The sequence below is a fragment of the Eretmochelys imbricata genome, chromosome 1 (genome assembly GCF_965152235.1).
Source record: "Eretmochelys imbricata isolate rEreImb1 chromosome 1, rEreImb1.hap1, whole genome shotgun sequence".
In the NCBI taxonomy this organism is placed as follows: Eukaryota; Metazoa; Chordata; order Testudines; family Cheloniidae; genus Eretmochelys; species Eretmochelys imbricata.
This window is the reverse complement of record NC_135572.1, coordinates 159,825,113-159,851,697: the sequence shown is the minus strand read 5'-3', so window position 1 is coordinate 159,851,697 and position 26,585 is coordinate 159,825,113. Positions and strand designations below refer to the sequence as shown.

Sequence of the window (26,585 nt, the reverse complement as noted above, 5' to 3'; positions counted from 1 at the left end):
TGTAGACTAACAAGTGACATGTGCAGAGGAAGACCCAATGTAAAAAAGCAGTAGGGATTTTTCTGGCAAGCAACACATAGCAAGTTGGAGTGAAGCAGTGAAGCCAGCTGAAGAGAAAAGAACAAGTGACAGCAAGTTCTTTTCAAAAGGAAACACCTCCGATTTAATCTGAAGGATCAAACAAATATGCATTAATTTGTCCTCCAAGGTACATCACAGTCATAAATCAAACACAGCTAGATAAAGAATTCTCTCTTGTTGTACTACTTGATATTTTCCCAGCTATTTTAGGGACGATTCTAGAATAATAGGTGAGAATTTCAAAAGAGATTAAATGATTTATGAGCACAAGCCCCATTGATTTTCAATGAAAAACGTGCTCCTAAGTAACTTTTATGCTTTGGGGAAAAAAATAAAATCTCACCCATTGTATACAACAGGGTTCAAATGTCCCCTTGTGCGTATCAAGGGACAGATCTTCTATTAACTCATTCATGTAACATCTTTTTGCTCTTTACAGCATCTCCCTTGAGAAAATTCTATACGTTTATCACCTATTGATTTGAGGCAATGTTAAAAATTATTAAAATAAGAAGTTTGTGGGAGATTCTGACTTATACTTTGGGGATTCGTTCCCCCACCCCTACACATTATAACCAGTTTTATGGTGTTAGAACTCAGACTTCAGTCTCAAAGAACATTTGATCTCCCTGTTAATTTTCAACAAATTTCAAAACATTCCCTTACTATCAGGGTTAAGAAAAACTCCCCTCTGGGAGCAAGGAATCAGACAGACATTCTTACTGCAGAATTGACTGGAAGGGTAATTTCTAATATTCATAATGGTGTAATAATAGACAAGTATAACCCTAACGCACTTAGAGATCCAATACAACAGTGGAATCAAGCTCGGTACCTAGAAAGATGCAGAACAGGAAGAATAGGGAAGAGATACCCAGACAGGCAAATGCTCAAAATCGTGTTGCATTTCAGAGGAGCTGAGAACATGCAGCTCCTATTAACTGCAACAGGAGTTCTGGGTGCTCAGTGCTTCTGAAAAATACAGCCCTCAAATGTCTGTTTAATCAGTGAACTGACTATGCAAGTCTAAACAGATCCAACTTGGAAGAGTCCTGGTACCTGTATGATATGACTAACACAGTGCAAGGTAGTGGATTGTGCACTTCCCATGAGATTTACAGGGCATGTGAATGTTTGCTCATATTGGAAGTAATGTACCATCCTAATATAAACAACGTAGGCTTTAGTGGTGTTCTGTTGAAGTGTAATATAAAACAGCACATATGTAAAAGTTTCCAAGTTCAGAACAGCTCCTCGCTCACCTTTTCTTTATAGATCCAAGGCAGTGATTCCCAAAACTACAATATAGATTAAAGGTCTTAGAACCAACAAAGGTAACATTGGAACTGTACAGTGCATCTCTGTGGGTCTGTTGGGTTTTTGTTTTGTAAACACACTAGTCTGAATGTACAAAAGGGTCAAATATATATAGATAAAAGGAAAATCCAAACAGCAAAAATTTCCACCCTGAATGTGCCAACATACTGCAAAGGGCACTGAAAATTAAAGTACTGTACCTGAGGGCTGCAACACCTAAGTCAAACAGGCATTTTCTGGAGGGAGCTTTTGTGGGATTAAATTAGGTCCTTTGAAGTAAGTTTTCAACAGTGTGTGTGGTATTTAGTCACACAGCTTTTATTAACACCAGTAAGAAGCATACTGCAGGTGGAAAATGTAACCATTTAATGTAGGTTTTCCCCTTTAATTAGCTTGTTAGAGTTGTCCCCCAAACACACCTATTAAGTTATGCAAAATGGCACAATGTTAAATGTAGTGATTCAGAGTTTGGCATGTGTGTGTTCTTGGAATGGATATCTTTTCTAACTAGTATACACACCACTACCAGCATCTGGAAACTCCCAAAAGGCGTTTGTGGGTGACATCATTGTTAGAGGAAACCTTAACCTTATTCCTTAGAATAGTAATTTACGTTCATCTGCAGCCTTTCATTTCAATGTGATTCATGAGCTTACATAATAAAAGCACAGTTAAAAATTGCTGCCACTTCTGGGGTGGAGGACAGCGTTCTACACAGCATGGGTATGGCGGTAAGGAGAGATTGAGAAACATTTTCCTGCTCCCACGGGATCTTTCACATCCAGAGCCTTTATAGGGCCTCTCCCTTCGAATGTCATACGGACAATGAGGAGGAAAGAGTAGCGAAAGTATTTACACGTGTTTCTGCACATATCTCAGAATAGCATTTGGTACTGAACTTGAGGACATCAAATCATGTCTCCCGCACGGGTTTCAGTTTGTTCTTGGAGCTTTGATGCAGCATTTTTAGCTTGTTCAGCTCACGCACACTTCTATTCTGATCAATAGAATGTGCTCAGAATAACTTTCAGAATCCTGGTCTCTCCAAACATGGATTTCAAAAAGCTACTTTTAATGGCCACTCTGAAGAAACTGATTCTCAAAGAGACATAGTACATTGGCATACCAGCTATTACTCATTATATTTGCAGATTATCCATAATGCCCTCTGAGCTGTCAGCTCTTTCATAACAGTACTGGGGGGGTCTGAATTCTGGGAATTAAACAGTGAGATTAAATTGTGCTTTTGCGCACAATTTTCTGTATGTTATACAAGCCAGAACCGTGGAAGGCACTTGGTGCTTTTAGCCTTTAATCTCATGTGTGTTATTTTTCTGTGAATAAAACCAAAAGCATTTAGTCATCACCTGGGGTTCATTGCATCACACTCAGTGACAGAGTTCATAAACAGGTTAGGTAATATAAAACAAGATTAATTATCATCTCTGTTGGTGTGCCTGATGTTTATTTCATTCTCAGATATAAGAACACTCCTGGAGAGCTACGGAGATGCTATGTTTTTCTTTGACGACTTTTGGAAACAGACGGGTGTTTAAGCTTGCACTGAATGGGTGCAGCGATCTGCGTGTTTTAGCTTCAAAAAATTGAACTTTAGTTTTTAACATTTCACATATGATGGAGTCAAAGTAAATTGCTACATTAACTAATGCAATCTATCCATACAGCTTGCATTTAACTTCTAGTTTTGTCTCCATTTCCCTGAATTGTCCCCAATTTATTTAAAGCCTTTGTTAACAGAAATATTTCTTAATTGGGATTCTTTTTAAATTAGTCAGATTCATAGAGTTTCTGGTAGGGCATCCTTTAAACAATACCCTGAAATGTTAAAATAAATTTTTATATTATATTCTCAATGGGTTTTTCTGTTCCTCTGAATATTAACAACAATCTTTTCAGCAAAGGAGAAGCCGACAAAAGGAAAACACTGAAACTATACAGAAAGTAAACTGCAGAACAGGAAAAGCTAGTCTAACTTTTCAGTTCTAGTAATTTTGGACATTACTTGTTACTACAGTAGGTACATAGGACCTTGCCAGACAGAAATACATCTTTCAACTTGACTGTGCCCCTTTAAAGTTCCCATTCACTTCTTTAATAAAACAAAATTAGCCAGTGATAAGAAAGTGGTAGATGCAATAACATTTGGTACAATGTTTCACAAAAGTCTCACTCCTAATATTTGAACACTAACGATACAAAGGAAATCATTAAATCTTGATTTAAGAAGGGCCCTGGGCTCCAGCTGTGGTAGTGGCCCTTTAAATCACCCCTGAGCTACCAGCTGCAGAGGGGCTCGGGGGGCCATTTAAAGGGCCCAGGGCTCCAGCTGCCGCTACCACAGCAGAGCCCCGAGCCCTTTAAATCACTGAGGAGCCCTGGGGGCTTCCGGCTGCCACCGCTACCCCAGGGCTCTGGCAGAGTCCCAGGCCCTTTAAAGCTCTGCTGTGGTAGCGGCTGCCAGAGCCCTTAGCCCTTTAAATCCCCGCCTGAGCCCTGCTGCCTGAGCCCTGGGGTAGCGGCGGCCGGGCTCCATCGGGGATTTAAAGGGCCCTGGGGCTCCAGCCGCCGCTACCGCCCTGGCCCTTTAAATCCCCACCGGAGCCCTGCCGCTGCTACCCCAGGGCTTTAATCGCCGTCTGGGAAAGCCAGTCCCGGTATGGTGCACCGGCTCTTACCGGTACGGCGTACTGGGGTGTACCAGCTTACTTTCACCTCTGATGAAGAGGCATCAGATCAAGGAATTAATACTCTAATGGCTCTTTATGGCAGCATCTGAGATACTGCATTTGTTCCTGGGCACCCAATTACTAGACAGATATTGACAAATCACAGGGAATGCAGAGAAGAGATAGTTATTTCAAGCCATCCAAATCATAATATTATCAAGAAAGATTGCCAGAGCCAATTATGTCTCGCTTGGCTAAGTGAGAAGTGGAGACAAAGAGTCTATAGTCTATATTTGAAGGGGGCAAACACTAAGCAGGGAGAGGAATTATTTAGGTTGGTACAAGTGGGAACAATAAGAAGTAATGGGTCAGAATTAAGAAAGTGAAAATACAGGCTGAATATCAGGAAAAGATTCCGGATAGTGACGCTTATTCATATGTGGAATCATCTTCCCAATGGAAGTATTGGAAAGACCCATTGCTTGGAACTGAACGAGACATTAGAAAAAGTAGTGTAGGAAAACAGTCCTGCATGAGCAGAGAACTGGACTAGATGATCTACTGGGTCTTTTCCATCTTTAACTTCTAGGATACTTGTACAACAGCTCCATGAACTTTAAAAAAAAAAAAAAAGCTTAGCAAAGCCTTACCGTAAATATATCATTTACAGATGACAAGACATCACCTTGAACTCTTTGAAATAGATTTCTTCTATTCATTTGTTTCCGGCTGTGGTTTACACCACCCTGCTAATTATTCCTCAATAATAAAATTAAACAAAAATACTGTGCAACATCCCAGAGACAACTTTATGGTACAAGGGCATCCACTTGATGACTAATGCAATAGGGCTGCACAGAAACTAATATCATCCCCACATGGAATTTTTAAAATAAATATTGTGCTTGTAAAAAGAGACGGGTGCGGTTTTTATTTTAAAAAGTGGAAAGACATACAGGAATATTTCCTGTTTACTGCATTTGGGAGCTGGTTTGTTGGTTTTCTGGCTTAAGGACACACACTTTGTAAAGAACCTTTTCCCCTAGAACATGAATCCACTCTTCTTTTGCAGCCTGCAACTCCTGGTTCCTAAAATGAGTGAACAATCACCTGCTAATCATGCTGCCATTTAAAAGGAAAAGTACCTGAATCACAGGCTCTATTAGCCTGTCAGGAAGAAAAATGCATATTAAGTCAGGCTGCAAGGTGTGTGGCTATGTCTACACCTAAAATGCTAAATGTAGCTGAGACTGGACAGCTTCCTCCCTCAGAACACTGATGAGGTCCAGCACCTCGCCATTGCTCCATATTGGGGATCGCCTGGCGCGTGGAGGCATGGTCACCTGGAAAGATTCGCTGAGAGCACTCCACGCCTGGCTGAGCAAACAGGAAGGGGATTTTCAAAAGGGCCAGTCTGACGGTTGATCACCTGAGGGCAGGGCAGTAGAGTTCAAAGTGATGACCAGAGTGGCTAGAACAGGCATTGTGGGACACTTCTGGAGGCGGATCAGAGCACATTAATAGACCAGGGCGTCCACAATGGCTCCGCGGTGTTCCAGCCAGGGCACAGCAAGCCTTATGCCTCTTGTCGAGGTGGATTACCAGGACCACTCCAGCTGCGGAGTCCGGGCGCTCTACATGCCTTGCCAGTGTGGACGCATTGTGAGTTAAAGCACCCGGGGCTGCTTTAATGCACTCTAACTCGCAAGTGAAACCAAGCCTTAAGTGTGGATGCTCACTACAGTGAAGGGAAGGGTTTTTCCTTTGCTGTAGTTAATCCACCTCCCTGAGACGCAGTAGCTAGGTCAACAGAAGAATTCTGTCTATGCAGTGGGGAGGCTGGCATGGCATAGCTACATTGCTCTGGAGTGTAAGTTTTCAGTGTAGACCAGCCCTGAGATTCACCCTACACAAAAAGGAGCTTTGAGGCCACATTTTCTTGAGTGCAGAAACCCAACTTACATACTCATAAATTAAAGGCATCTTCAGTCTCTCCAGTTTGTCTGTAGGTATGCATGTACCACACTGGCATTTGCATGTGCCTGAAGAGTATGGCTTTCACCTTGCATGTCTGCTTGCTCAGGGTGGAATCCAACTCCCACCGAAGCCAGTGGGAGCCAGATTTGGCTCTCAGGTTGCTAAACTGTACTGCACCCTCCGAGCATAGCATGTTACAGACATCAGCACCATCCTCATTTGTTGGTGCCTTTAGCACTTTACACATTGCCCCCTTCCCATTCTATCATCATCCAAATATATGCCGACTAGTACCCGCTTACTATGCGGCTTTTAGTAATCCTAAAAGAGAAAAATGCAAAAAAAAAAAAAAAAAAAACACTTTCAGACTGATTACAGATGAGCCAAGAATTTGGGATTCAACAAACATAGGCAATGGAGGACTTTATACTTAACCTCCAAGCATTTAATAGATATGCAGAGCGTGCTTTGAACAGCCATGTATATAGTCCTTTATGATACTGTCCAAGAACCATTAAGCCACTATATTGTGATCTATTTCTTGGGAAGGGACCACCCAAGAAGTAGGCCACCAGAAGGCTTAGCCACCAGTGAGATGGCCTCAGACTTGGAGCAAGGTCTAAACTTGTGTGTCATGGTGCTTTGCAGGCAAGAGGCTACTAGTGTAGTCTCCATTTATATGGGCAAAATTCACTTTCATCAGCATAGCTTATTCCACCACACTGAAGCTAGGCGATCTTTACTGGCCAGAGCACAGTCTGTGGATATCACTGCATCTACGCTAGGGGCTTTTGCTGGCACAGTTGTGCTGGTCAGGATTCACATCTCTTCACACCCTGACCAATGTAGCTGTGCTGCCAGAAGTCTGTAGGGTAGACACGGCCTGACTTACCTAAAAAACACGTTTACTATAGCTCTGAACCTCCATCCCACCAGTAAGGAGATTTGTGGGGTGTTTTTTTTTTTTTAAATTGGATAGTTGTTAAATGTTGCTAACAAAATCAAAGCCTGACTTTTGTAAGTCTGCCAAATGATTTTCAGAGGAGAAGTACAATCACAACCACCACCGACGTTATTGGGAGTGATTAGTGTTCCACACCTAGAACGTGTACAGAGCTGGCCCACCGCACCACTCATATTTGCAGCATATATACAAAGATCTGCTTGGGTCAGGAACAGTAAGGCGCGGTGCATGAGGGTGTCTTTTAAATGACTTTGTACTAAAATTATTGATTTACCATGTAAGAGTTGGGTTCATTCTAGGGTAAAGAACTCAAAAAGGAGCTGACAGACTAGAACAAGCTGTTTATCCATTTGGGGGGCAGGTCACCACTTTGATACACGTGATCACCAAACATCAGCCAACAAGGGGCTAAATCCTGCACCCTTGAAGATAAAAGTTTTGCCACCAACTTCAGCAGGGGCAGGATCAGGCCCAAACCTAGAAAACAAGCACCGAGCTCAAATTCCAGACACAAGGAAAGCCCACATTTTTAACAGAGTGAATGACAGGACTAGAAAAATCCACCTCAAATGGTCACGACCTGGCTGATGAGTGGGAAATTAAGCGAAAGAAGAATTTCTTAACACTAAGCCCATGAAAATCTCTGAGTGAATGTTATGATGGGTGTGGCTGGCTAGGGGAGGTCCACTTTTGCTCAGAGTTGATACTGTGAAACCAGTCGGGGGAGGGCGGGGGGAACATACATAACACCTCCAGGAATTCAGTCATTCCTGCGGATTCCAGCTTGAAGCCTGCTAATACTGACTGGACTCGGGCATGCCTGCAGAGGCCCCAGATGGAATAGGGTTGCTAAGTGGGTGCTGTGGAAGATCTTGGAACAGACACAAATGGCTTAGAAGTTATCCCTCCAAGGGCCACATCTCTTTTCCCCTCCCTGTTTACTGCCTTATCCCCCATCACAAGGGCGAGCTATTTGATAGAGGCCTAAAAGCCAGAGTTTTCTGCTAAACTTTGAACCTGCTATTTTTTTTTTTTTTTTTTTTTTTTTTTTTTTACACAACTAATCTAGCCCTAGATCTACTACTTGTCTCTTCTTCAGAGGGAGACCTTATAGCCTGTACCAAGCCAGTTGTGCAACACTTCAGAATGGGGTGGGGGAAAGAGATGATTACTAACTAAACCCAAAAAGCAGGTTTCACATGGTACAAATCAGGCTTACAAGTATTTATTTTGAACCCTCTGGGCACAGTTTTGCTCTCACATACCTGTACAACTCCCTTTGAAATCAGCAAAAGTCATGCAAAGATACCGTCGGACAGAAGTGAGACCTAAAAGCACACTCAAACAGGAGTACACCCCAGGCATTACCTTCACATGATAATGAGCATCCAGCAGGATGTTGGCAGGCTTGAGGTCCAGGTGGAGTAGTGGCGGGGACATGCAGTGCAGGAAGTTCATACCCACAGCTGTCTCATGGATAATTCGGAAGCGTAGCTCCAACGGCAGCGGTTCTGAGGCCAGGAGCTTTTCCAGTGATCCTGTCTCCATGTATTCCATGACCAAGCCAACAGGTTCTTTACAGATGCCATACACAGGAAGAATGTAACGAAACTTTGCCATTTCCATCTTCTTGGCTTCTTCCAATAGCTCCATACGCTCCCTAGATGAAATGGAACATACCATACAGGGTTCAATAGTCATTCACAAAACAAACACATACACACGCATTAGCTCACAGGACTGAATAATGCATTTAATAATCCTTACTTGGTTGAGCCTCAGATGATGTCCAGTATCCACAATTAGTGTTAAATCCATTCATCCACTGATTACATGCACAGCACTTGCTTTTGAACAGAGCACATTTAATGCTTAGATATACCATAATCTTAAACTCCCTTGGCTATTAAAATCATTAGCCTTTTGTGAATTATAAGACAAGCTCATTTCTAATTGTGATAGGACAGTATTGCTCAGATTGCCTTGCTACACATAAGTAACCAAAGTTATATTAGGTCTGGGGACAAAAGCCTTAGAGAGGGGAGTTTTTCCAATTAGATGAACACAGTACCATGAAAGTCCCCTTTCCAACATGGGCCAAGTCCAGTTTGTTACTACAGTCTTCCAGCTCTAGCTAGCACTGAAAACGTTGACCTTCATTTTAAGTTAGCAGGCCCAGTTGGGTAAGTATCTAATGTATCCAGACTTGTCACTACACTGTGCAACACAAGCATTATTTACAAACCATGTGCGGTCTGACCCCATGAGTTGCTCCTTTTAAAGTCAATGGGAGTTGAGGCCATTCACTACCTCCCAGAACAAGATCCCACACTGCAAGCAATAAGGCAGAAGACTTAGTGCTGATTTCACAATCTAGTCATTGGTATTTGTTTACCTGAAGTTAAGACCAAATCTGACCATACAAGGGACCCCGTTCTAAGTTTTATATAAAGGAGAGAGAACTAGAAAGAGAGAGGGTCACCTGTTAGGGAGGAATACAACCAAAAATTAACAATAGGACAACATACTGTGCAACTTTGGCTCACGGGTAACAATAAAACCAGGTTACTTCTGTTCTCCAAGCAACAAAAAGAGGTATAGAAGTCATGTATCATCAGAAGCTCTTGTTCCATGCAAGCCCTTGCAAGACACACGAGCTATCCAAGTTGGGAGGACCTTAGCTGCACTAGGGAGTGAAAGTTTGAGTTCAGTAATTTCTAAAATGAAACATCTTATGTTCTTAAAACCTTTGTGAAGCATTTTGGAAGATGGGCTATAAAATCAATTATGCAAGAATAGATAAAACTTCTGCATTTTGGTTCTTCAGCATGGTGGATTTGAAGCACTAGTTTCCCCTTAAAATGCAATGAAAATCTGGACTTAAAAGTTGTTTGAAAACACATACAACTTTTCACTAAAAATGCTGAAAATGTTAAAATGCAGAAAACTCCTACCACCTCTACTAAGGCTGTGTCTACACTGCCACTTTCAGCGCTAAAAGTTTAGTCGTTCCGGGGGGGGGGGGGGGGACGGACCAAAAAACAGAAAACCCTGAGCAACAAAAGTTTTTGCACTGGAAAGCACCAGCATAGACAGCGCTTTATTGCTGGAAGCTGCACTCGTTCTCCCCTAGCGATGAAGTGCGACTACACTGCCCATGTCACAGCACGGCAGCGCTGTAACATGGGCAGTGTAGACATACTGTAATACTTGTGTGGTTCGTCACTTCAGTCAATTAGAACCAGCAGTTCTGATAAATGCCCAGGGCCAGATCTCAAGCTGGTGGAAGTCATTAAAGCTCTGTTGACTTTAATTGAAAAATATCAATTTATATGATACGATGATTTGGTCCTAAGTGTGTTGCACACCTTATGAAGCTATTATATAGAACCTGGCTTTTTAATCACACGTGATTCACCTACTACTCAGAAAAGTTAAGTGCTGATAGAGCTTATAAAGAAAATTACTTAAAGAAACTTTGCTACTTCTTATGCTATGATCTGAAGTGCAAGGAATGGAAAGATCCATGGAATTCCACAGCAAATGCCAAAGCTGCTAATGCAACCTTGTAAAATTTGAAAAAGAGGTATGAGTAGAGCAAGATCTAGCCCACTACTCTTCTGTGCTAGAGGAATTTAAATTCCTACTCTAGAAGAGGATCATTATTCTGCTAGAGAAAGGACAGTTATGCTATGAAACCAGTTTAACAAAATCAAGATGATATGCCGAACACTTAACGGTGCTCCAAGTATTTACCGACTGATTTTAGGAATCAACTTTGTAACAAAAATAAATAAATGTAAAAAAGTTAGAGTTTTACACTGTCCAGCATATCACAGCATAAGGCTGTGCTGAACCAAGCATTCAGTTAAGTGAGCCATGTGACTCTCTTCCCCACCATTCTCAGTGCAGATCGGGGCTCCAGATCAGAGATTTGAAATTCAAATTACACTGCTCACAGAACGGGCGACCCAAGCAGCGGCAGATTTAGAGTTAGTGGGGCCCTGCGCGCAGTTTTATTTTTGCTGCCCCCCCCAACCCAGCCAAGAAAAAGAACATTCTCTCTTATCTCCCCCCGTTTTTCCATTCTTTTTTCTTCATCCTCCTCCTACATTGTAAGTAATAGGAAGTAAATGAAAATAAAGTGAGGTACCTTGATTGGGGCAGGGGTTTGGGGTGCAGGATGGAGGCTCTGGGAGGAAGTTTGGGTGCAGGCCAACAGGAGCTGCGGAGTCAGCGCTCGGGATGGGAGCAATGTGCAGAGACACCCCCCCCCAGGGGCCACAGGGACAGTGCCGGCTGCTTATGGGAGCGGCGTGGCAGAGTGAGGGAGACAGCATGGGCAGGGAGCCGCCTTAGCCCTGCTGCTGGCACATCTCTGCATGCTGCCTAGGACGGGAGCAGTGCACGGAGCTGCCTCCCCCACGGCCAGGGTTGCACAGAGATGTGCCAGCAACCAACCACTTCCAGGAGCAGCGTGGGACCACTGGCCATGGCATGCAGGTAGCCTGCCTGCGCCTGGCCGTGCCACTGGCAGGGACTCAGGGGCAGGTTGTCAGATGAGATTTGTCCTGTATTTTGGTGACACGGACACCCCCCCCCCCCATTTGTTTCATGGTAAATCCACCTCTGGACCCAAGCAAGATAAACATTCGCTACAAAATTAAATATCAACAATGCTTCTTATTAAGAGATTTCAGGTGCTGGCCATCAACCTAAGCCTTGAGGCTTTAGCTCTTTTCAATTGAAGATCTTAACATTTTATCTTGAACTATTTCTCCACACTCTGGGGCAGGAAAAAATTCCATTGGGTCATTCATGGGAAATATAAGTGAATCAACATCAGTCATTAAAATTAAAAATGCAACTGGTAACTAAAAATCCTGTCTAGCAGACGTAACAATCTGGTGTGGTACTGTTGAGTGATGAGTGACTTGCAGTTAGCAGGAAGAAGACACTAACCTAACAGCCAAGTTTTTAGAATTGGAATACTATGTGAATTTTTGAGGAGGAGGAGGAGGAGAAGAAAATAAGTGGTTTTTTTTGGAGAGGAAGGAAGGAAAAGCTGGAGTGTGGGGAAGGAACCTCTCCTCTATTATCCATGTTGGCTCTTGTTGCTGCCTTCAGCAATTTTCCTTTGAAATAATTGCCTTTGTAGACAAGCACGGAGGCTGCTCTTTGGCATGCTGGAAGGGAGCTCCCATGAACAGAACAACCAACTCCTTGCCCTCAAGCCACATACATAGCCAGCATAATTCATCAGGCTTGAGCTAGCTTTGGAGTCTAAGAGGTGTAAAATTTGTCTGAACACTCCATGGTGGAGTTAGCAAGAATCACCCAGCAACCACTTAACCATGTAAATGGAGCCACATTCACAAATATGGGGTTTCTTGGTTATGAAGGGGTCTGAAGTTACAGCAAGAGCAAAGATTCTGCCTTCCACCACCTCCCCTACGTGCGAGTAACCTCCCTGTATAGTTAGTGCTCAAAGAGTTTTTAGAAAGTGACCAGTGGATTTGAGTGCCCACCTTGAGAAGCCCTAAAGGATTTTCAAAGGGCAGGTGCTCAGCACTTTCTGAAAGTAAAGTGCCTAAAAGGGGGTCTCAGTGCACCCAAAATCATTAGTCAGTTTGAAAATCTTGGACAGTGTTTATCGTTAGCCCATTGATCCAAACAAGTTCTTTTCAATAACAGCCGTCAAGGTGAGAGATCTGTAACTGGCCCTTTTTTCTGATAGTGCAAAATTTGCCGGGCATTTAGAATACAATCCTCAATGATTTTAAAGTGCTTATCACCTGGATATGTAGGTGCTAATGCTACCACACAGAACACTGTATATATAATTGGATTTAATTTTTTTTTTTTTTTTTTTAAAGAGATCAAGAGTTTAATACATGCTTTTAGTTATTCAGCTAGACATTCAGTACAAGTTGCTGGTGCTGGGGAACACCACCACTTTTAAATGCACCTACATAAAGAAACGGAATGTTCTTTCTAATTGATGTTATTTAATCAAAGGGCACAAAACTATTCCCAATTTATTACCACCCCATCAGCTTCAATATCCTACATTACAACCCGAGAGATCAATTATCCTCCTACTATAGTGATCTTCTCTACTCAGTGTTGCTTTGTCTCCCCACGTGCTGGTCACTAGTAGGGGTAGACTAAGAAATGAGCTTCCATCTATGATTATCTCACATAATTCCAATTAATATATATTTTATAGTACTACTCAAAAATTTTTTTTTTATTCAGCATTCTGTAACTAGGACTACCCCAGCAGAATGCACTGTATCAGAAGAATATACTAGCAGATGGGCTAGCTTCAAGCAATATGTATAGTTATCTAATCAGCTGAAGGGCTACTCTAACAACTTGGACCTTCGGCATACCTAAAAGGGTTGTTTCTGATTTGCCTAAAGGTCTTTTTCAAGATATCAATCTGACGTCACTTCATTCTTTGAATTTTATTTTTTTGCAACCCACTCCAAAAGGAATGAGGCTGTGTCAAATGCCTCCTCTATCACAATAGAGACCCTCCCTCAAAACACACAAGAGACAGAACCAGATGTTAACTGACATATGCGCACAAGGGCTGATCAAAAACAGAAGTGAGCTTCAGTGATTTGAAGAAACTTGATAACCCATTGTTCAGTTTTGTAAGTCCCCCTCCCAGTCTTCTTATAGAGACAACCTTGATTATTTCCCTTGTATTACAGTCAGAATGAAAGCCATTTGAGAACCTCTATATTGGCATTTATCTCCTTTTGTTATGCCCTAAGGATTGCACTCTGTGATGAGGAATACAATTTTAACATTGACCAAGTAATCCTAGCAGTTATGCATTTTCTGAGAAGAATCTAAACAAAGTTAACTATTACTCCAGACACAGATAGTGACCCAGAGGGAAGTCAGAAAGAATCAGGAGTATTAATCTCCAGACAACCTACATGAGCAAAACAGCTGGAATGCTCCCAGGCAAGGAGAGACCCATCCCATTTATAAAGAATTACACCACACAACTCTCTAGCAAGGAATACCAGTAATATCATCAGAACAAACTGTCACTGGCTGAGCAGTGATCCAGAAGCAGAACAATTACCTAGCAGCTTTTCAAATCTGGGTTTTACGTACTAATCCTTTCAACTGTGTCATGCCACAATACCCATTTCTGACACATCTGACTTCCACTGCTCATTTCAAGCTTCTCCAATTTTCAGCAGCACAATGCTTTGAAAGACACTAATGGTTGATTTCAGAGTAGCAGCCGTGTTAGTCTGTGTCTGCAAAAAGAAAAAGAGGACTTGTGGCACCTTAGAGACTAACAAATGTATTTGAGCATAAGCTTTCATATATAAGCGTTCATGGGCTACAGCCCACTTCATTGATTGCATAGAATGGAATATATCATATTACTAACATCTAATTGACCCTCAAAATGGAATGTGGACAAGGCAGATAATACAATGTTTTTTATTGGGCTACCACATATTTGCAGCCAAAAAGATTCCTTCATTCATGCTAACATAGTTCTCAATCCATTCTACGCTGGCAGACTCAAACACTGTTTGCCATACTGGCTCACTATGGCATTGTAACTAAACCCCCCAACTTAGTGGTAGCTAAAGACGGGAGACTGAACCTTTCATAGGCAGAGAGAGAACATTAGCTAGGCCATTTAAGTTCTCTCAGCTCTTCTCAAGGAGTGTTACATGAACATTGAACTTCTACCCACACATTCACCAGAGTTTGACAAAGGAGCTTTGTTCACTTTTACATCCAAGCAACAATGCAGCATTCTCTACCAGTATGATGTTTCCTAGTACTATAAGCCCAGATCCCACTGTAGAGTGTGTGTGTGTGTCTCTATCTCTGTGTGTGTCTGTGGTTTAACTGAGAAGCTTCCTTTTCCCCCAGAACCCACCACAAAGAGTCAGATACCAATATGTCCAGTCAAAGTCTCCTTTCATGACCTTTACATACACAACCTAAAATGGGAATGAGATATCCTCAACAAACAAGTGCATATAAGAATCTCTGGATTTCTCCTGGAGAGTTTATTCCCCTTTGCCTCTGATATCCGCCTATAAAAGCCATTCTAGCCACAGGGCTAATACAACTTGCTTCATCCACCACTAGTCCTTCAGATTAGCTTGCTCTACTTCTTTCTGGTGCATACCCTCTGTTGGTGCTCTTGCTTGGGCTTCCATTGATCCTCTTCCCTCTTTAGAGGGAAAAGTCAAAATAGGCCCAATTCTACCCCCAGGTACATCTGTACATCTCCCATTAAAAGTCAACTGGGAGGCTCATGCAATAAAGTTTCTAGGAATGGAATTTGGCTCAATATCCCCGAGATGTCTTGGCTTTAAAGAAAAGTATCTGTGGCTGCACACTCACTCCTCATTAAACCTCACCTAGCTCATTAATCAGAGAATTGCCAACTACCACCGCCAGAATTTGTCTACAAAAATGCAGCGGAGACAAAGATGTTCCTAATAAGACCACATGCCATTACTACAGACCCATATTTTAAATTTGGTACCAAGCCAGTTAAAATAATTCTATATTACAGATATTTCCTGGAGCTTTTCCAAGTTTATTTTTAAGATTCCCAGAAGAGGACTAGACCAAACAACAATAGTTGTTAATCCATGGATTACTCAAGCTAGTTTGAGCTAGCCTTAAATTCTATAATCAAAGAGTTAGTGTTATATTTTGTATTGCCTCTCCCCAATCCCACCCCAAAAACTTCTGAGCAATAACAGCAGCTTAGGAAAGCTCAGAAAGGAAAACCCACTCATTTATTGGCAGCGTTACTTCTACAAGCTCCTGAAGGAAATTGGTGGCACGCTGGGAGACTCATAGGAACAGTCAAATTAAATTCAACCTTAAAAACACAAAACAAATCAAGTTTTCAATACCCTAGGCCACCATAAACATTTCCACAATTTATTGTAGAAAATTTACAATGCAAGAAGTGGTTCTAAAATAAGGACATTCCTCTGCAATTTTTTAATAGTATTTTAACACCTAGGAGCCCTAGTCAGGGCCCACGGCCCCATTGTGCTAAGAACTGTACAAACAGCGAACAAATGACATTCCCCGTCCCAACAGGCTTACAATTCAAGCATAAGGACTTGTCTTCACCTACAGCACTACAGTGGCACAGCTGTATCAATGCAGCACTTCAGCGAAGACGCTCTTATGCTGACGCGAGAGCTTCTCCCTTTGGCATAGTTAATCCACTTCCCCAAAAGCTGGTAGCTATGGGAGAGCTACTCCCATTGACATAGCACTGTCTACACGGGGCGGGGGTGGGGGGGGGAAGTCTGTATAACTACAGTGCTCAGGGATGTAGATTTTTCACACCCCTAAGCAACAGCAGTTATATCAATACAGGGCTGTCGCGTAGACCTGGCTTAAGTGACGGACAAACAGAGGATTACAAGTAAACAATGAAAAGGAGGACTTGTGGCACCTTAGAGACTAACCAATTTATTTGAGCATAAGCTTTCGTGAGCTACAATGAGACAGTATTGATCAGCATTAGAGGCTGTGATCTCAGCACACCAGCAGCCTAATGCTTGTCAAGTATTTTTATAGGCATTGCAGCAAAATGTTGGAAACCCAAACACAGCAACAGTGAAACTGACTTCACATATTTTCACCTTACAATATGCAAAGGAACAGCGAGGAATAGAAATGAATACCCAACGTAATAATCTAAAAAGACGTTAATACTAATAGCGGAGGTTTTAAGATCTAGCTAGGAAATGCATCAGCTTCGAAAGTCTTAACCAATACACATACAACTTTAATTTACAAACACATTTTTCAAGTTAAGAGCATCCATTTAATTGTTTAATTACTTTGAAATCAATGGATGAAAGAGGTTCTCCAATTGCAAAGTAGAATATTAAACATGAAGACCAACTTAGTGAAAAGTCATAGAAGGTTAAGAAATTTCCTCATGTCAAACCTGGAGACAATTTTATTTGTTTCAGATTCCTTAAATCTAATATTTGAATACTGCTTCTCTCCAAATTCCTGAGTGCCTGGAGAGAATAAAAGCAGCAGCAAGTTGAGTAAATTAAAGTGACAGTCCTTTAGCCTAATCCAATATTGAAAACAAAACAGGTCTAGGAAATTTGCTAATTTTAAGAGTTATTTTTACTTCAATGGAACACAGAATAAAAAAGCCTAAGCAATTGTTTGAGTATATCTAATCAAATTTACCCTTTAAATTTTTTGGTGTTCTCTTTTATTGAATCATCTGCAACTTTTTGGCCTATTTTAATCTTAATTCTTTTATTCTGACCTAACAATTACCACCTCAGGACACCACTTGGTGGGGGAAACCATGGGCATCCACCCAAAACAGGGCAACCCACTTCTTGTCCCCTCCTTCCATGCAGATCCTGAGCCTGCAGAATCTTCTGGGATTCCTAGGAAGGGAGAGAGTGCACCATAGAGGTGGCTGGTGACCCTTCTCACAAGAGAGGGGAGCTCCTTGCATGGAGGGTCCACACCATACACTGATCCTGGGGGCAAAATCTGGCCTAGAACAGTTGCAACACTCCACCTAAGTGCCCTATACCGTGTTACAACTAAGCTAGGGCCTTGTCTACAGAAGAATAATTTTTAATTGAACAAATTTGTTCCCTAAAGAGAGCCACCAGGAGCACAAGAGACAGCTGACCCTACCTGGGAGATAGGGGGTCTGTCTTCTTCTATTGCCAAGGAATCCACTGTCCTCTTTCCCAGGGGATGTGGCCCCTAGCCACGCACAGACCCCAATCCTGCAGACTTGTGCATACTAGTCCACTGAAGCAGAGCCACGTTAAGCCGATTTAATGCTTAACAGCAGCTCTCAGAAGTGGCTGTAGCTAGCACAGTTTACAGCTATAACAAAACAGCACCTGTGGTCCCATCCAGACTGGGAAGTCAATCATGCAAACTAACCCAGTAACAACATGATAAATCTGACCTAGTTAAAATATGGCTTGGACTTGAAGCTGGATGGGAACAGATTCTGCAGTAGCCACACCCTAACCCGACTCATGTCACAATCAGGTCCCCCAGCACAATAGGACAAAAGCAGCTCCAGCTCACATCCTGCTCCTTCCTCATTTGCACTTTGAATGGAAAGTGCCAGAGCACTTCCCGTTCAATGCTGCCTTTTGTTGACCTCTTGAGCAGCAGCGGGTGGAGCCCATTAGCAGCACAAGCCAACTCATGCCCGATTAAGGCAGGGCAGAATACTTTGGCAATGGCTCCCAGCTAATAGGCAAAAGCCATACTGAAATGGACCTAACGCAATATTCTTAGCCTGCCTCAAGTGGCAAAGCACCATAGCCAGTGCCTGAAGGAGGCCAGCCCAACACAGTGCACACAAGACAAAAGCTGTTGGCCTTGTCCTACTTAAATGAGGACAACGGCCACGTATAGACGGGGAAAGTTTAGCAGCTGGGGGTATGTCTTCATCGTGTTTAATCACAGTCTCTACGTACACCGTTTGCACACCAGGTTATAACATAGGCTCCATTCACATTTGTTGGCCACACTAAGTATATTAAAGCCAAGTTTTTAAAAAGTCAGTGTTCTGGCCCATAGCTCTAGCCTAAATTGCTTTTTGTTTAAAACCAGTTTACCGGGGTAGAGCAAACTGTGTGATAAATCCAGTCTGACCACAGCAGCATTGAAACTGTGCTTAAATGCAAGCATGGTTGTTTATCCTGGGTAGCCCAGGTCAAAAATTTAAGCTATTAGGGGATACAGAGAGTCCAAGAGGGTCTTGCTAATTCCTCTTATGTTTCACCACTACGTTACATACTGTACCTGTAAAGTCACAAGTTATGCTCTCGCTCACAGCAATATTTTTATATACTGGAGAATAAGAGTCCTTGATATTGATTATAATAACCCTGATGCCTGTACCAAAGGAATTCTGTAAGAGCTATGGCAGTCAGCCTCAAGTGGGCAGGGGAGAAGCTCTCAGCCCTACTGAAATTGCTCTACGCTTTTAAAGATCCAAACTGCGTCCCTTACTCTGAAGTCAAAGTAATGGACTTCTCCCTATGGGAGTTCCCCCCAAGACCAGGGCTGGATCTTTAACATGCAAAGAGTTAGTATACAAGCATTCCACAAGGACCCCCACCTTCCTAGCAACATACTTAAAATACCTTTACAAAAGGAGGGATAGTTGAAGTGTCTCATAGAAATAGAGGGGAGGAAGCGAAGATAAGAAGCCTGCTCTGGATGTTGAAGAGTTAGACCAGTGGTTCTCAGCCAGGGGTCTGCGTACCCCTGAGGCTATACAGAGATCTTCCAGGGGGTCCATCAACTCATCTAGATATTTGCCTAGGTTTACAATAGGCAACATGAAAAGCACTAGCGAAGTCAGTACAAACTAAAATTTAATACAGACAGAATGAGAAAGTAAGCAATTTGTCAGTAATAGTGTTCTGTGACAATTTTGTATTTTTAGTCTGATTTTGTAAACAAGTAGTTTTTAAGTGAGGTGAAACTTGGGGGTACGCAAGACAAATCAGACTCCTAAAAGGGGCACAGTAGTCTGGAAAGGTTGAGAGTCACTGAGTTAGAGCATCTAAAATGCTGAGCCACAGGAGTGGACATTACCAGTCAAGATCAGTCAGCTTCCCTGTTCTACAATATCTATTGTGGGATGAGTATTTTTGAAACAAATGCAAGGTTCAAGTGTGCTTATCAGAAATAAAGGCAAGTGAGCAATAGACCAACTAAGCATTACTAAATAGCAATGCTGCCAACTCAGGATTTTAATTGCATCTCATGATTTGTTTCTTCTTAAAGTCCTAGCTCCTGCAGTCATGTGATTATTAGGGCTGTTGATTAATCGCAGTTAATTCACATGATTAGCTCAAAAAATTAATCGCAATTAATCGCACTGTTTAATACATTTCAATTGGTATTCTATTGTAGAAAAACATTCAAAATATTTAACATTTTCATATGCTGTGTTGTAATTGAAATCAAAGTATATTTTTTATTACAAATATCTGCACTGTAAAAATGATAAAATACTATTTCAGTTCACTTCATACAAGTACTGTAGTGCAATCTGTCGTGAAAGTGTAACTTACAAATGTAGATTTTTTTGTGTTATATAACTGCAGCCAAAAAAACAAAAAACAATGTAAAACTTCAGAGCCTACAAGTCCACTCAGTCCTGCTTCTTGTTCAGCCAATTGTTAAGACAAACAAATTTGTATACATTTACAGGAGATAATGCTGCCCTCTTCTTATTTACAATATCACCAGAAAGTGAGAACAGGCATTTGCATGGCACTTTTGTAGCCGGCATTGCTAGACATTTACACGCCAGATATGCTAAACATTCGTATGCCCCTTCATGCTTCAGCCACCATTCCAGAGTATGTGATTCCATGCGGATGACGCTCATTAATAAAATTTGTGATTGAACTCCTGGGAGGAGAATTGTATGTCTCCTGTTCTGTTTTACCCACATTCTGCCATATATTTCATATTATATGAGTCTCAGATGATGACCCAGAACATTGTAAGGACACTGTCACTGCCGATTTGACAAAACGCAAAGCAGGAGAGATTTCTAAAGACAGCTACAGCACTCGACCCAAGATTTAAGAATCTGAAGTGCCTTCCAAAATCTGAGAGGGACAAGGTGTGGAGCATGCTTTCGAAGTCTTAAAAGAGCAGCACTCCTATGCTGAGACTACAGAACTCGAACCACCAAAAAAGAAAATCAACCTTCTGCTGGTGGCATCTGACTCAGATAATGAAAAATGAGCATGCGTCAGTCCGCACTGCTTTGGATTGTTATTGAGCAGAACCTGTCACCAGCATGGACGCATGTCCCCTGGAATGGTGGTTTAAGCATGAAGGGACATATGAATCTTTAGCATATCTGGCACGTAAATATCTTGCTACGCTGGCTACAACAGTGCCATGAGAATACCTGTTCTCAGTTTCAGGTGACATTGTAAACCAGAAGCAGGGAGCATTATCTCCTGCAAACATAAACCAACTTGTTTGTCTGAGCGATTGGCTGAACAAGAAGTAGGACTGAGTGGACTTGCATGTTCTAAAATTTTACATTGTTTGTTTTATTTATTTTTGAATGCAGGGTTTTTTGTGCATAATTCTAAATTTGTACGTTCAACTTTCATGATAAAGAGATTGCACTATAGTACTTGTATTTGGAGAATTGAAAAATATTATTTCTTTTGTTTTATTACAGTGTAAATACTTGTAATCAAAAATATAAAGTGAGCAGTATATGCTTTGTATTCTGTGTTGTAATTGAAATCAATATATTTGAAAAAGAAAACATCCAAAAATATTTAAATAAATGATATTCTAGTATTCACAGTGCAATCACACAATTAATTTTTTTAATTGCTTGACAGCCCTAGTGATTATATGAAAATCCCCACTTCATTTAAAAAAAAGTTTTGAAACCTCATAATTATGAGGAAAAGCTTGAGTGACATGACATGAATAGAATTTAAGGGCTCCATGACCAAAACAAAGCACACCTAACCCCTCTCACCCCCCCCCCCCCCAATCTCATGATTTTTAAGCTAATCACATGATATTTTGGTGTCTGACTCAGGAATGCACTACAGTTGTAGCTGTGTTAGTCCCAGGATATTAGCGAGACAATGTGGGTGAGGAAATATCTTTTATTGGACCAATTTCCGACGGTGTCTCCCTCACCACAGAAGTTGGTCCAATAAAAGAGATTACCTCACCCACCTTGTCTTAGGATTTCTGAACGTTTGAGGGTGACAATAATGCAACAGTTACTAGGAGGTTTTCTGCAGTACATTTTCAGAGTAATGAAGAGTCTTCATACTACAGCACTCTACTAATTGACACCTCACTCAACAGTAAAGTTCTTCTACTGCCTTTCCCCTCTCCTGCAACAGTGTTCTCAAAGAGAGCAGGGAAGATTTCCAAAAGTGACTGGTGATTTTGGAGGTCTTAACTTGTGACTTTAAGGACCATGATTTTCAGACAACTCCAAGCACCAATGGCCGAAAATGTGGTCCTGTTAAAATACTGAAAGTTGGGCACCTAAGATTTTTGCCCATCTATCTACAAAAGCAATCAACATAACTGCAGTAGTTCATACTTACATTTTATCAGTAACTACACACCAACCCTTTAGTACTGTACTGCTAAATCGTACGAAAATTACCAACTGATATATAGAACTTTTTTTGTAACAAGATAGGCCAGGGTAGATTTTGAAGCAATTTTTAAAACCTGCACATCCTTCACCAACAGAATGTGAATAATTAATACGAATGGCTACCAAATGCCCCTTGAGTGTAAGGCTAAAATCCTGCAGAGAAGCGCCTACAGGCGGAGAAGCGCCTACAGGATATGGACTCATAAGTCCCCATTCCCCACACACAGCTGTCCAAATGGGACCTCTTTCTAAATCCCAGGCCTTTTCCTCCAGCACAGACAACTCCTTCCTGCCAAAGCCACCCCATCTCCACCCAGTGTTTTCCCCAGGAATTGAAATTGGGCGGGGGCGGGGGGGTGCAATGAGGGGTGAAACCATGACGGTGAAGGTGGGCTGTATGGTGCTAGTTGGAGTAGATGGCCTCTGCAGTGTGTATAGGAGAGACTAGGGTTACACTTTTCTCTGAGCAAAGCTTGTGCTCCACTATGTCTTCCAGAGACATTTACAGCTCCATCAAATGCACAAGCAGCCATATGTTCAGGGTCCCATTGGCAAGTATTTAACTCTTCTAAGATGTGGGTTGTCACAGATGCAGCCAATCTGTCCTCTATAACTGGAACATCTAGAAATGCATTTACTGGCCTACCATGGACATCAAGATAACATACACAATGACTTAATACTTGATGACCATTTGCATTGGTGCATTCATCAGCCATGTATGCAAATTTTTTGAATGTGGTGAAAGAGTTCTTTACTTTTTCAACTGTTGAGTCTTTCACTGTTGCACCACATGCATCTAGCCAGTCAACTGAGTTTCTTGCAGAAAGATAGTGAGCATTTGCTGGTCTTGTTTGGAACCAGTGTTCAACTTCAGGATGAACAAGTGACAATGCACTTAACATTGGCCTCCAGTTTGTAGTGTGCGGTATCTCTTGCTTAAATAGAAAGTATGATGCCACGGCCATGTTTGTTAGCATGAACTGTGTTGTGTCTCCAGCATTCTTAACAGCCTCATTAACACTCACCGGTGTTGTCCTTGGTCAGTGGAGACTCAGAGTTCAGAGGTGCTTTCACATGAGTTCATCTCCCATGTTGGGTGCAAGAAGGCACCTTGCTCGTTCCTCCAGCTGCTCACTGTTTGCTCTGGCCACCGTTCGTTGTGCCACCATTTACTCCAGCGCTCTGTTGCCAATGGCCCTGCACTGTCACCTTCTGCTGCCACCTGCCACTGTGACCTCTGAGAGCTGGTCTCTTGAGGTTCCACCAGCTCTCAGTGGATTTTAGCTGAGCTCTCAGTGGGGGAACCTTGCTGCTAGTGTGGACTAGGTCATCTCTTCCACAGAAACACTGTCCCACAGCAGGTCTAAGCACTTAGACCTGATTATCAGTGATTTCAGCTGTAGCGGCCACTTAACAAAACAAAGACTATCTATGGATCCTAATCTGCTCTGTCTTTAAACAGTGGAGAGGGGCAGGTCCAATAGTACTTGTGATGCAGGCAGACCATCAAGCAAAACTCCTGTCCCCACCCTCTCTCTCTCTCTCTGTCTGGATGCTCTCAATCAGCACAGGCTAAGTACAGTTCTACTGCCCTTTATTCCTACAATAAGAACATTTCATTACACCTCCCCTCCCCCCCCCCCATTCAAGTGATTTGTAACCCAACCCCAGCCAAAATCTATCACTTGGGCAACACAACTCTGTTTGCTGGATACCTAGGTAGATTAGGTGTGAATGTAAATATAATCTGGTCCTGAAGCCTTCCTCCCCAGCCCCCAGCTCATCACTAGCTGCAGGGAGAGCTCATTTAGACTTTGCTTACAAATCATAAATTTGAAATTATTAGGTTGGCCAACATCACCAAAATGAATATACTGACATTGTCAAACAGCTGTACAAGGAAGTTAGTTTATGTTTATACCTTTCAAATCTATTATACTTTTTCAGATACACGTATTTTATCATACACTGTATATGCTTTTAAAGTATGTATTAATGTTTCAATTCAAATTTCCAAACAATCACTAAATTGGCAACACTGCACCTAACTAGTTCACAAAACTGGGGGGTTGGGAAATCCCTGTCCCCAGCTCCCTCCTTACAGCTCTCAAGTGCCCTGCTGAAGGACAGGCAAGTACCGTACAGCAGTGCAGGCTAACAAGCTTTTTCGTTTTAGCATCTGTTGTTCTCGTCAAAACATTTTGCTTATTAAAGCAAATTGGACTTACCTATGAGAGAGTACTGTTGCAATTTAACTACAGTATTTGCACTCGTGCCTCGCCCTGAAGACTCTGTAAAGCTGTTAACCTATGATCACTGTAAACATGCACTACAGAAGTACTATACCAAGAACTTAATGCAACAAAAAAATAAAAAATCCGCAGGTAACAGGAAGGTGTGGAATTCTCTTGCAAATCACTTTCCGTTGCTAATAACCAGACATTTCATCCGAGATCGTAAAACGGAAATCTTATCAGTTAACAGAAAAGAGTTAGATAGCTTCGGGTACTACACTTGCTCCTACAATCCCTGGCAATTTGTGATTTTAGTCATTTTTCTGTTTTACGCCGTTTTTCTCTCCACTCTTGCTGCGTCGAAGTCACACACACAAACAGGAGAAACTGACCAGAGACAGAGGAAACAGCGGAATTGAACTAATACACAGAGCAAACAAACTCAAGAGAGATTAGAGGGAAAATATTTCTCTTTCAGTCCCAGCAGTCTTGGGTGTTACTTTTAACAACAGCAGAAAGATTTAGACAGAAGTGTGAATTGGAAGTTGGCTGTCCCCTTTAAACAGAAGTAATTGCGCACACACCTTTTTGTAGACTTGCATGTCAAAAATCTCAAACTACACATTTCAGCAGACGAGTTACTTTGCGTGTGTCCGTGCAAAAGAGCCGCACTGATGAACTGACTTCATTTGCTTCCAAAGCAAAACGGGGGGAAAAGAAACCCAATCGTATTCTACTCCCTTACCATCTTCAGCTGAGAGCTCCAGGTGCAATAGTCTCAATCAAAAAGCATTTCAGTTTTTAAGTGCATTGGTGGAATGAAGAGCACGCTCTTCAGAGCACCACAAGCCCCAAAATTATAATTAAAAAGCCCCCCGGGATTTTTGCATAGTCCAACGGCCATACGATGAATTGCAACGCCTGTAACTCTTGGCAGTATAGTCTCTACAGAAGCTATCAGGAAAAATGAAATTCTACGTATAATTTTTTTTTAAAAAAACTCACAGTTAAAAGACCGGCAGAAGAATAGGTTATTCTACCTTGGTTTTGGCTAAAATAAGGCCAGCCCTTTTTCGTTAGTCATCGCAAATGGTCACTTACAACACGTAACCCTTTTATTTAAGAGAGAACGTTTAGGGCTTTTCAGCTCTCAGCTAGAACTCTACATATGCCAATTTCACACAGACGCCTCATCCCGGGCACTCGGGCAGACACATTTAATACGAAAGCATGAACAGTACCCGCTGGAATTGGGACAGGCACTTACTTCTCATCCACATGAAGGCTTGGGGAGCACTTGATTGCTAGCCATGTTTTCCAGTGTATATGTCGCACTTTGTAAACCTGCCCAAATCCACCCGAACCAATCTTCTCCCAACTAACAAATTCACTGGAATCGAATGTTTTCAGCAGCCCCATTTCCCAATGGGAACTGCTTTCCTTTTCCATGGTGTCCTCTTATTCCTCCCAGGGTGATTTCTCCAGCCACTTGGGAATTTCTGACAGACTGCTTCCCTCTCTCCCAGTCCCCACTTGTTTGCTGTTCTGCCTTTCCCTACCCAGGTGACTAAGGTGTATTCATTAACCAAACCATTACATCACTTCCTGAGTTCACTTCTTGCCGCTGTGCGATCTATGTAATCTGAGCAGACACAACAGTTCCAATCAGACAAGCCATTCCAAATGTGGGTGCAGTTCGGAGTTTTTACGGGACAAAGGTTGTAAAACTGTTCTGGAAAAAGTGAATTCACAGCTATCGTTTTGTATTTGCTTTATCCGTCTTATTCGCAGACGGGCATCCCTACATTTCCCTGGAACACTATGCAGCGTTTTTTTCATTGCATCCCTGAAAATAAAATACTGAATATTCACCTCATTCCTAACTCATCAGCATAGTTACAAGGGCAATTTATAACTGTTATATTATTAACCCCCCCTCACTTAATGGAAAACTGCATGCAGTATGCACGTGTGCCATCATCTGAAATAGAAAAGGAGGACTTGTGGCACCTTAGAGACTAACAAATTTATTTGAGCATAAGCTTTCGTGAGCTAGGGCTCACTTCATCTGATGCATGCAGTGGAAAATACAGTGGGGAGATTTT

General features: G+C 42.0%; 1 protein-coding gene across 1 annotated transcript in view; it reads right to left on the bottom strand.

The window, feature by feature from the left end:
* RIPK4 (receptor interacting serine/threonine kinase 4) overlaps positions 1 to 25,929 on the bottom strand; it is a 35,004-nt gene extending 9,075 nt beyond the window's left edge. The window contains exons 1-2 of the mRNA XM_077807238.1: positions 25,748 to 25,929; positions 8,395 to 8,686 (exon numbers count right to left, since the gene is read on the bottom strand). Of these exons, the coding sequence (XP_077663364.1) occupies positions 8,395 to 8,686; positions 25,748 to 25,929 (474 nt within the window). The remainder of the gene's footprint in view (positions 1 to 8,394; positions 8,687 to 25,747) is intronic.
* Positions 25,930 to 26,585: the final 656 nt, after the last annotated feature.